This window comes from Bombus bifarius, unplaced genomic scaffold, assembly GCF_011952205.1.
Source record: "Bombus bifarius isolate JDL3187 unplaced genomic scaffold, Bbif_JDL3187 scf7180000009145, whole genome shotgun sequence".
NCBI lineage: Eukaryota > Metazoa > Arthropoda > Insecta > Hymenoptera > Apidae > Bombus > Bombus bifarius.
The window spans coordinates 951,884-964,304 of NW_022884930.1; the positions used below are offsets into that span (position 1 = coordinate 951,884).

General features: G+C 39.7%; 1 protein-coding gene across 1 annotated transcript in view; it reads left to right on the forward strand.

The window, feature by feature from the left end:
- Nucleotides 1–12,421, forward strand: part of LOC117213970 (peroxidasin-like) — a 343,899-nt gene that overhangs the window by 85,182 nt on the left and 246,296 nt on the right. The window contains exon 3 of the mRNA XM_033459723.1: nt 11,078–11,223. Coding sequence (XP_033315614.1) covers nt 11,145–11,223 — 79 coding nt within the window. The 5' untranslated portion in view covers nt 11,078–11,144. The remainder of the gene's footprint in view (nt 1–11,077; nt 11,224–12,421) is intronic.

A 12,421-nucleotide genomic window follows, 5' to 3' on the forward strand; every position in this document is an offset into this window, starting at 1 on the left:
TCCCGCCCATTCGATACCGCGATCCACCGATCAAGGGATCCACTGAAAAACGATACAAGTGGGGGATTAGTAGAGTGGTAACGGGGAAATGATAAAAAGTACCGGACAAATTGGACGTTGTGAACATAGGGGATAGCGAAACGGAAAGACCATGACGATTTCCAAGTCGCTGTTTCCGCTTGTTTACTAGTTTTACCGACAGCGCACGCTAATTTGTCGCTTGTTATACAAAGTGTTTCAAGTAGAGAACATATTTCAGAATTGTATATTTAGCGACGCTTACAGCCTAACGTACAAAGTGTTCCAAACGTGGAACATTAATTTACTAATGGATTTCAACTCTGGAGGCGCGAGTGACGCCGAAATCGCGTCTACTTGTCCTCTTAATTTCTTGATCCTCGCCCTGAACAATTTACGTCGACGTACATCCGCGCGAATTTTTACTCGAGAAAATATTAAACGAAATACCGTACGTACGATTTTCTTTCTTCGATGCTGCGAGATCTACGAAGACGTACCGAGTAACTTTCATAACAATGTAACGATAAACACGTCCCTCGATGTTTCACCGAATAGTTAACGAAAACGAGTAAAACATGCCCGAGACGGAACGATAAATCCATTTTAATCAACAGGAATATTTCACGCGCGAGCGTTCGAATAAATAACCCGGCGCAACAAGACAAAAACAACCGAGAGGAAGAAGTAAAATACGGGGGAGAAAAATCTCGGAGCACATTTTCAAAGTGTGCACGACTTAAACGCGAGCAACATAACGAATGAAGAAAATAGTACAATACGAGGTAGATGGGGGAAAAAGGAAGAGCGTAGCCGAATAAAAAGGATGCCGCGGAGAAGAACAGGCAGGGAAATAAAAGCTAGCAGAGGGGTCGAGTAAATTACAACGCGTAGAATGTCCCCCGGAAGGGAAAGGCGCATGGTGTATCGCGGTTGGCGAGAAGTTGTTCGTTTTTTCCTGAACAGAAACGAATGTCCAGCGTCATAGGAGCCCGCTGGTATTTATTTTTTCTTTCGAAACGGTTTTTCGATTCGTCTATCGGCGATCGATCGCCGAACAGCGCCGCGAGATCGTTTGTCGAATAGACCGCAGAGCGCGTGTGCTTTTTCTCTGGCGTTATTCGTGGGCAAAAAGAAAGGCGCGGACGCCAACGGCATAGAAACAGGGTCAACAAGTGCCGCTATTCCGCGATGCATCTGTACGAGTAGGAATTTCAAGAGAAACTGTAACCTCGGTACGCCTAGTTCACCATCGAGTTGTATCTGTGTCATTTTTTCGCAGGATCGATCGCTGTTCCGGCGTTTTCGATGGGATCCAAGCTGAAATTCGTTGCGTTTGGTTATCTACTTGGAGACTTGGCCGATTTTGATGGGTTTAGACGCGGGAAACTGGTCGACGTTGAAATATTTCGATAACTTGGAGATTTAGATGCGACGCGAGTTGCGTGTTGAAACAACTTTTGAATTTGAAATATCGATGTATAGATGGCGGATGTTTGGACGTTTATAGGAAATATAAGGGCGTACAGGCTGTAAAACGCATATAATTTACGAGCATGTACAGAGCGTTCGAAGTAAAGTATTCGTTACAAGGATCGTAACTCGACTTTCTTATAAATCGTTCGCGGTATTCGAAGTTTCGGCGCAGTCAAATAAACTGGTTCGCGCAAATACAGAGCAGCTCGTTCACTGGCAGGCAAATTTTATTTGTCGCAAAGACAGTACGAAAGTGGCACTTACAGTAACTTGAAAATGAAAATGAACATTACGAGATTACTCGTAGCTGACGTCGCTGAATAAACTTCCTGTCCCGACGCCACAAACTACGAGATATCTCGTAGTCGGCAGTGAATAGGGTGGAACGATGATCCATCGTCAAAATAACGAAACGGGTCGTGTTCGTCAGTCGTCGCAATCGATCGTACGAATTGGTCCATTGATAAATATATGTGGTAACTTATATGGGTCTTAGAGTAAGGACAAGTAATGATGTTATATTTAGAGTTAAGTTTAGTTTAATAAGCGATACTCGGCTTTCAACTTCCCGATTCATACTCTCCGGCTCCTCCACTTACACTCTCTGACTTCTCGACTCACACTGCGCGACTTCTCAACTCACATTCTGGCCGTTTTAGCATCCCTGTGCCTTTTCTTAGGCCCACCACACACGTGTTCCGAAGACGCCCGTTGCCAGGGTCACGTAGGCCTTTTCCAGAAAACTATACAATTGAAAAGACCGACGGCGCCTCGGCTCTCCCGACATCGTTCATGGTTAACTGAATGTTTCTTAGGCCCTTTCCCCCGATACTACATATATCTTAAAAACAACGAACCAGTCGATAAAGTTGTATCGATCGAACCTAATTAACACGAATATCGGAAGGGTAACGAGTGACGTGAGAAACGTCAGGGTAAAACGTTAGGGTAAAAAATGAAGAAGCTCGAAACACTCGTAGAACCATGTTATCGTGGATTAATTTATTAAATTTGCTTTCGGAGTAACCACAACGTGACAGGTTATTTCGCAACGTAGCGCGCAAAAGTTAGACGAACCGCTTCTTCGGACTCGCGTCAAACGTAGAAACATGAAATGCAACGAGCAGCGTACGCGTGTTCGCTGCAATTTCCGCAGTTGTTGCACCTATATACATCTATTTTTTCCAATCACGCCCGACTAATGCGACATAGTTGAAAGAAAAAGAGCCAGTCGACACATACACGTAGCTTGAAAAAAGCTACGAATGAATAGGGACGTCGGAAGATCGTGAAAACTGATAACAAATGCATCGTGTTTATTCAGGTTCGCTGTCGTATTAAGAAAAGTCTTTTGTTCTCTCGCCAACGTCATGTCGCTGTTCGAGTTATTAGCGTTTTTTTTCCTTTCTTGCGTCGACGTACAGTGATTCGATCTCAGCGTAGAAGGAAAAAGAGAACTGCACGGTTCTCTCGGTTTCAAGAAGATATCACGGTGCTCGCTCGAACATCGATATTTGTCCGATATGAAAATGTTTGTGAGAATAAATTGTGCATCGCATCTAGAAGCGAGAGCGTATCGCGCGGTGATATTTCTGTACGTATTCAGTCGTGACAGATTTTGAATGAAACGTGCAAGGTGCGCTAGTAGCAAAACGTGTTAATAGCATCAGTATTAGTATACGAAACGACGCTGGAATATTCTACGAGTAAAAATAAGAAGAAGCTGTTGTATGTTTATAAACAGAATAACGAACGATTCGTTAAAAAATAATAATACGATAAAATGATAACAACGGATTGTGCTTCTTTAAAATCTAACGATTAGACGCGTATCGCTAACGGGATTAAAGCTGAAAGAGTCTCGATATCGAGCCTGGGTGAACAAATACGATGTTCTCGAGCATATCGACGGCATTGTGGTCGAATAGTGCTACTTAAGCTTTAACCTTTGAACGAATAGAAGATTCGGTGAAAGGATGGTCTGTATTCGTGTATCGGTCATTACAGATAATTCTTTGCCTCTTGATCAAAAACGGAACAGAAAAGCTGTTCGAGGTTCTGTCCGGATTACTTTTGTAAAGACTGCCTTTCCTATTCACTGAATTTGTTCGTTAGAAATAAAGACAGAAAGAAAATGGGAGGAAGAAACGCGATTCGCGTAGCCGGTGCATCGATTGCGGTGTCGGTTACCTAAAATACAGGCCCCAGTTTTCGTATAGCCAAGCCGACATCGAAATAAGGGAAAACCACTCGACTGAATTTCGCTCGATGCTTCTGTTACGCTAAACTTGCGAATTCTCCGTCCTTTAGCCTTTCTCCGAATTATCCGCGGTCACTCGACGAGAGTGTTCGATCGCGGATGAATCGCATAAAAGTCTCGAAAAATACTTGTATCGATCGAGCTGGTATTTAGAGATTCGTGAGAATTGCAATTTTCCTAAGTTTCCCGTGGGCTATCTACGTCAACTTCAAATCGTGGCCAGCGATGTTGATCAAAATTATCCTTCGGCGAACTATTTTACAAACAAATTTTCGCAAACATGCGACGAATAATAAATCGACTTTAAAAGAGAATATCGGTTCATTTTTCAATACCAGAAATTTGAAAGTACAAAAATGCTGAGAACGCGCGTTGCACACGAGAATACATCAAATATCCAAAGTCTAACGTAACCTATAATAAATTGTATGTCCGATGAAATAAACGTGTGTCCGAATGTATATGATACTCGTTAAAATATTCAATACGCGAGGAGACATATCTTTCCTTAGGCACCAGTTCCATAACGCCATTACCGAAATATATTTACCGGTCTCACATGATTCAGCTACTCGTTATGAATCCGAATAAATCACAACTTCGTACGAAAGGAACGATCGAAGTTTCATCGAAGACAGTTGACGGAACGTGGCAGTTTCCGCTAGAGTACTGCGTCTTCTAGCAGTAGCCTGACGGTAAGCGGTAGATCGATCGATTTTGGCACTAGGACCTCGGCAATTGTAGTTTCGAGCAATGTTTGCTCAATAAACCTCTGTGGACCCGACAAACTAACCGCTATTAGCCGCGGGCTCTCGAGCTGGAAGTTATTAATTGCATTGGTGGCACGGACCCCCGTGTAAACCATTGGGCACACGAGAAATTAGGGTGTTCCTCGTGAAACGCTGAATAACTGAATCGCGCCACTTGCACGAGCTGCACTTTGACGACGTATTGCCTGTCCGTTCGCTTCCGATTATTAAATTTCACATACGGCGCCCGTCGTCTACCCGTCTAATCGATGGTAGATCTATCGATAGAGATCACGCGTCTGTGAAATTATTATTAATTATCGTCCCTTCGGTCGCTACTGTCTCCATCGACAATGGAGAATGCTTGGCGAAGGATCAGTACTTGCCTAAGGGATGAAACGTTAGTTAGAAATCACGGCGTTGTAAATTATTTAGTTCGCCTTCGTTCCAGTCACTCGAATCTCTTTTTAACTCTTTTTTATTTACTTAGTTTGAAATATTCCTTCAAATTGCTGCTATCCTGCTGGATCAAGTCTGTTGAGGTTCAGGTTGACTGATCGAAGAACGAGTGGATGAATTTGTAGTAGAAAAGTATATTGAAATAATTAAAGGTATAAGTGTAAGTTTATGCTGATTCGGATCCTTACTCTCTTAGTGTTACTAGAAAATAGACAATGGAATGATAGGGAGCACGTTCGTGTATTTATAGCAAAAGAACATCACCAAAAAAGTTAAGCTCATAGCTTGGGCTAGAGGCTACAGGGAACATCAATAGAAATCTGTTTATTAGTATCTTTGTTCCTTGACCTTGCAACCCAAAACATAACGTATACTCAAGGGTACAATAATATGTACCTTTGCTTATTTAGAATATTTCTGGGTAATAGCAGTCTTCAGGTCACGGGTATGCATAAATAAAGATGTAGAGATTTTCTTGAGGTAGTTACATCAACAAAGTCGCTCGACTTTGAATAATTCGAAACATTTTACTGATATAAACTTGTTGCTTTATTTGATTTCTATGATTTATTTGGTTTCCTTATTTAAGGAATTGGGATAGAACATATTGAGATGAAAAGAAGCAACGGCTTTGGAAAAAAGATTTATCCAGATCCATATTGAAATGTACGTTGTTATTAACGTTTCTTTTTATTTGCGATAGTAACAGAAATATTATCTGGAAGGTTATGCAAAAATCGTATGGCCAAATAGTTCGGCTTAATTTAAATGAAACAAGCACGCGAGTGTGTTGATTTTATGAAATTCATTTGCGAGAGTTTTGTTAAGCATTCACGTGTGTAAATAAGTTGAAACAAGATTATTATATTAATTAAACAATATAATATCCGTTCATGCTTGATGTAAAATATTAAGAGGAAATTTCATTAAAAAAACAACATATCCGCTGGATTTATAGTCCACGCACGGAATATTTTTATCGAATATCATATTTTACGAAAATTTGATACGCAAGTGTTTCGTGTATACATTTCTTTGTCATTTTTTCCTTCCTGAATTCACAACCATGCTCGAATTTCTTTCGCGGTGTTATATTAGTTTCCGTCACGAGCCTCGAAACTCGAATTTAAAAAATTCACATACACGGACTCGCGAAAACGTTCGAAATAAATTTCGAAATGTTTTATGCAACAAGTACAATACGGCCGTAAAATTGTCCTACGCTAAGCATTAAAATACTTTCGTGAGCCGGTATGTTAATGTAATTGCTATTAAATTGGAAAGATTTAGCGCGCACGAAGTGTGCCGCATTTTAACACCCGTACGATTTTCCAACGAGCTGAATAATGACGCAATTAATATAATGACATAATGAAATTTTTTCCCGGCTAATTGTTGAATTATCGCGCTGCGAATAAATTGTTGTCCGCAAGTTGCGATAGAAGGCATGGCGTGTTGATTGCACAACGTTGTAACGTGTAAGCTGTGCATTGCGGTAATCATGCGTATGTTGTAAGCTTGCAGTACCGCGAACGATGGACTATCGGTAGCGCAGCGTGCAGTGTAAGCTTTGTAGCGCGTCTGGTAGAAATTTTCAGCGGAAATAACGTTTCTGACAGTGATGAAATATGCAAGCCGGAACGCGTGCAACCTAACTGTCTATTAATAACTCTATTCATAAGTTGGTAACTTATTCTTACAATGGCTTAAAATAAAATAAATAAATAAAATAAATTTCGTTCGTTGGCCTGCTATTTCTATTTATTGAAATTTGAGCTTTTTAGTTTGCATATTGTATCTTTTCGTTTATTTTTCAGAATTGTAAGCCGATACTTTTGAAATGAGAAACTTTCATAAATCGAATAAGAAACTTTCAACGTTTATTTCACATTACGTTTTTGTTTTTCTAAATCAGTTTAATGTCATTTTATTTAAATTAATCCTATGTTACGCGTATATTCGGATGTGTACGTTCCTTAATGTTTTCTTTTATTATCACGTAATTTGTACTTTACAATTTGTCCAGCTGGGCAATCGGTAAATTTTTCTAGCTTTATTGCTAAATAAAATGTGGATGGCTCGTCCTTTAACGTTGGAAGGAGATCTTCAATCTTTTTTTGTTAATATAATTAGAAGTTGAAACGAACCTCCATCGATGTTTCGTACGCTCGATAGAAAGCATCTCACAGTCTACTTTCTAAAATCGAATTATTAGCGTTCTACCTTCTAAAATGAATGAAAATTAATCGCTCGCGTACAAACGCTATTTCACAAGAAAATGAACGAATCGCGTAGAATACACGTAGTTCTTGGACGTGATAACATTAAGCCCTTTTCGCCACGATCCTGTCGAACGATCAATCCGCGCAGGATTTTAAAAAAAGTTTCGTGTGTTCGTAACGAAAGCGAATGCATGTTCTTCGCTCATGAACAGATTACGCGATACGCTGGCGTGTTAGTTTCGCGCGAATTTGTTTTTCGTTCACCGTACGAAGCAACAGTAGGTTGTAATCCAATCGCGAGAAGACAGTACGAGAATAAATACTGCTCTGTCCGTTTATTCGTAACCCTTTTTCATTTTGTATTTGCCGTTAGCTACGCGCGACCATGCGATAACGCACTTGCGTAATTTCTACCCTTGGTCAGCTTTCTCGACAAATTAATGCGAAACAAGAACGACGCGAAGAAAAGAGGATATCTCATGGAACATTTATTTCGTTCTCGAGATTCGTTGTTCGATGGTTGCGTTGTACGATGCAGAAGATAGGAAATAATTTCTCCACTGAACTAGAGTACATTCTACGCTATACGTTTCAATTGTGTTAATTTTTGAGTGTTTTCTGTAGTCCTTTTTACAGGATTTCTTTTATCATCGTTCGTATATAGGTCAGTTAATATCGCGTTTTACAACGTTTAGGAGACTTACGTCGGATAAGCGTTTGGGAGTAGGATAATTAACATCCAGGAGCAGGCCACTTTTGTAAACATTCTGTTACATTGTACCAGAAATAATCGAGTGCGCTAATGTCGTGTAAGCATCACGATATCACGTACATTACCAACCGCTTCTGGGTATTTTCTCGTTAATCCAAGAAACCGAGAACACTTACGAGTTTAACGTAGTAAAACATGGCGATACTCTGAAACGTTTTATTAAAGAAACATTTTTAGTATATACAGTAGCAACGAAGAAAGATACAAATGCTGCTACAAAATATGAAAAACGAAAAGCGAAACATTTACGTTTCTTCGCTCTTCTTCCCCTTGTTCCCTGCACTATCACCTGGATTTCGTTAGACAGCGAGGCAAAACTTTTTCATTCGCACAACTGCCACTTGTCGCGCGAGTACCACCTGCGTGAGACATCGAAATAATTTGGAAGTTTCTGGGTAGAAACGACAGCTGTTAGAACAGTTTGCCGAGACAAGGACGAGAAGAAATTGTTTGTATTATGGTGGCTGTCTAGTCTAACAGGTATACAGCGGCTCACGAATATATTTCCTCATTTACCATAGAAAATTTTGATAAACTCGTTACGCGAATCGTGTGAAATTTCATTAGTACTGTGTAGTTTCTGTACTCCATGATAATTGTGCAAAGGCTCTAATAATTCTAATGTTTTACAAAGTTCAAAGTTCTTGAAATTGTTTTCAACGAGTCTCGTGTAACGCGTAATGACACAGGGTGGGGCGATAATCGCGGTACAACCTAGCAAGGGATGATTCCACCTGAAAGGATAAGAAAGAAATTTGCTATAGCATTTTTTCGTTTGAAACTTCGTAGTCGAGAAAGTCAAGTTTGAAGATTTGTCCGGTATATTTCAATTTTTGCCAATTGCGTAAACGAGCGTAATTATTCGACAGAGAGTTCAGCTACGTTTGAAAGTAAGTCAAGAGCGTGGAATAATATTTTTTCGTAAGACGCTTCATCTTCGAGAAAGATAAATTTGGAAATGTATCAGTTTAGAAAAATCTTATTCCACATTTCTTACTTATTTTCACGCGTGTAATAATCTCCTGTGAATTGTTTATTCATACACCTAGCCGATATTCAGCCAAACGATAGTGCACGCAGTTGACCAACTTGGAAACTCGATTTTCTCAGAAACGAAGCGTCGTATGAAAAATGTTTATCCTATATCTTCCACTTATTTTTTCACTTAGAATCGATCATTCCCTGTCCGGTTGCGCTACGACTACCGCTCGACTCTGTATATTCGTAAAATGTTTCTATAGGTGATAGTGAAATTTCCAAGTGTTTCGTACAACACACGTAACGCACTCTCGTAAAAGACTGTTATAATCGTTCGTATAGGTTCGCGAGCAACCGCGAAGGCTTTCGCCTACGGGTCTAAATCGTACGTTACATGGAACGAATTGTGACGACCCTGTGAAAGGGTTGCGAGGGTGCGGCATGACGGTGCGGAGTTCAAGAGTTGCCGATAGATTCATTAGGACGGTGGCATCAGGAAACTTGAGGGAGAAGCGTGTTTTCGGTCGAACTTCCGGTCAAATTGAATCACATGGAATTTCGTGGTAACAATCTTCTATTTGACTTGGACCGACCGTCTGATTTACTGCGGCCTTTGAGTCTACATACGTCGTTCAAAGCGATTGACTCGAACGGGAACTCGCTTTGTCTGCCTGACGAGTTTCGTTCTTCCTACGGATTCTTTTGAAACGACCGGGCAAATTGGTCTTCCTTTATTGTTCGGTTGCTCGTTTTTTAAACGTTTCTCGATACGCTCCGCCAAAGTTGCAATTGTTTAGTCCGCATTTGTTCCCTGTGGATTTTGTTGCGTTAAATTGTTTTCGAACTCGTGCGTTCATTAAAATCTTCGTATCCGTGTTAGTTTATTTGGTGTTTTTTTTTTTTTGCAATCTCGTATGGCGTTTCAATAATATTATTCTACGCTCGTGTTGCGTAATGCTGTGTAATTTATTTCTTAGGTAGAAAGTAGGAAACACCTTTCGATAGCGTAATGAAAAATTGACAAAATTTCGAGACAGAACGCAGCTACGTTTAAAGGACTAGTTCACCGATTTTCATCCGATGATTATCGAATAAAACGTTACGACGACCGAGAGATTACGTGCTTACATTTCCATTATTTTCTACTTCCTTTCTTTCTCGTTATTTCATAATCATCTCGCTAAAATCAATGGAAAATGAACTTGTTCTACGCGAGGTACGAATTTTTAAACACGTAACGATTACACGTACGAAAAATAAGGGCGCGTTAGATACGAACGATAAATTTAAATACAGCAATACACGCGTAAAGTGAATTATTTTAATATTAGTAAAAAAAAAAAAAAATTGCAAAGCAGAAAGATATTCCATTAAATGTTCTACCGTATTTGCATCGGTTTCGCCTGAATTTCAAATTTGCATTGATCGCGAACGTCCATCCTTCGACAGGAATTTTTTTTCCCTATAAATAATTCAAATGAAATATGAATTTCGAAAAGGGGAATGGACCCGTTAGAAATTCATTAAGACGATATTTGCAAAGAAGCGAGACACTGGAGAGTATACCGGGCTTTTCAGCGTGTAAAACTGTTAATCCGGCTGGCGAAAGGGTCGATCCTTTTTCTGGGACACATACATAGATCGGTGGAGTAACGCATTGATCTCTGGGCTGGCTTTGTGTCTCGTGAACCCGATTGGGTCAGCCCCAGGCAACCGGAGGTGTTATTTCCAAGTCCAGGGGGATTTCGGTAGGCTTGCCGGGATCGTTTGACATCGTGCACTGGGGTGGCTGAGTATAATTAACGACCGCATTCGTCTTGTTCCACGCTTTATCTTTAATTATCCAACGATAAGGTTCAATCGTCCGTGTCAATTTGTCGACATAATCTATCACCGCACGCTTCGAGCTTTATATCTGAAAGATAAGATTTATATAAAGATGTCTATTTGAAAATTGGTTTTTACGAGTGAAATGTTACGAAATTCGAAACACGAAACGCGAAGATTAATAAGCATAAAGTTAAACGTAAAGAGAAGATAAGAATGGAAAGGAAAACGAATAAAAATGTATTTATCGTGTTTTGCTGATGCGATCTTGAAATATTAAGAATCGATACTAAATATTGTTGTATTAAAATTTCAGATCGGAAGGAGACGAGAGGCACCGCGTCTCAACTTTCGAAACAGAGATGAGTTGAGAATCGACTACGATGTTGAGTCGTCTTTCGGCCGTGGTGGCCTCCATTTTGGTTCACCAGCTACACGTTTTGTGTGCCGCCACCTCATTAGGTAAGCGTATGTAAATTTCCAACGGTTAATTGTTTCACATGGTTAAATGTCTTTTATTCGACTCTCTCCGCTCTACAATCGTACTCTTTCATTGTCCGTCCGAAGTCCGTACGTAAAAGTAACTTACATATCTTTTATGCGAACGATATCGTGGAACTTTGTATTTTTTGCTCTTACCTATATTCTGTCCTATTTCGCTTTTATTCGAAACATTCGCGTTTAATTCGATTTACTTGAATTTGCTAGATACGCGGGATAATTTGATTCGAACGAATATAGGGCAGCTGTCAATATCAATTTTGCATTGTTCAAATATTAGCGCGATGCACATTTTTACCAAATTGGAATCAAGGTTTGCGGATAAACAAATATTCCTCGTTCTATCGAAACAAATACATAGTTTCGAAACGTTCTTCCTTTTTTACGCTGTTCGACAGATATTTCACACTCTACTCTGCGATACTTACACCGGCTGTTTTACAAATTGGCAATATATTATTTATTGTTGGACCGATCGAATCAACGATTCTTCGGTAAATGAAACTGAAAACAACAACGAACTTTACCAAATAACACGTGTTAACAAATAAACGCTTATAAACGGTAAAATAAAAGTGAAAAATTATTTTACGTGTTTATGACCAAAAGACAACGTGTGAGTTTAGTGGAATATCGTACATGTCTGTGAAATACAATTGTATACAACTGTAGTCGCTAACAATCCTCAGAGGTGGATTAAACGAATAAATTGAAAAAAAAGAAAGAAAAATGTTAAACACCGATAAAATATTTTTCTTTCCAAATATTCGATAGAGAAATCCGAATAATTCGTAAACATTTCTTTACTTTTTCGCAGTGGATAGTAAAGAGGGAAAACATATATATTGGGTTGGAAAGTAAGCGATCGCGGATTTTCTCATTATCACCAAATGACAAGATCCGCAATCACTTAGTTGCTAACCAAATATTTGTCATTTTTAAATCGGAATTTAAAAGACCAGTCGCGTTTTAACGACTGCTGACAGAAATTCGGTCAGGTCGCAGTTGGTTTCTGCAGTTGTGTTCGCGTTAGCTGGAATTCAGGATATCTGATTCCTTGTCTCATGGAGACAGAAAATATCGAGGCGCGATTGTGAAAGTCAGCTATCAGTGAGGGGTCGATTATACGCGTTGAGTAACGGGCTGTGGGACGAACGGT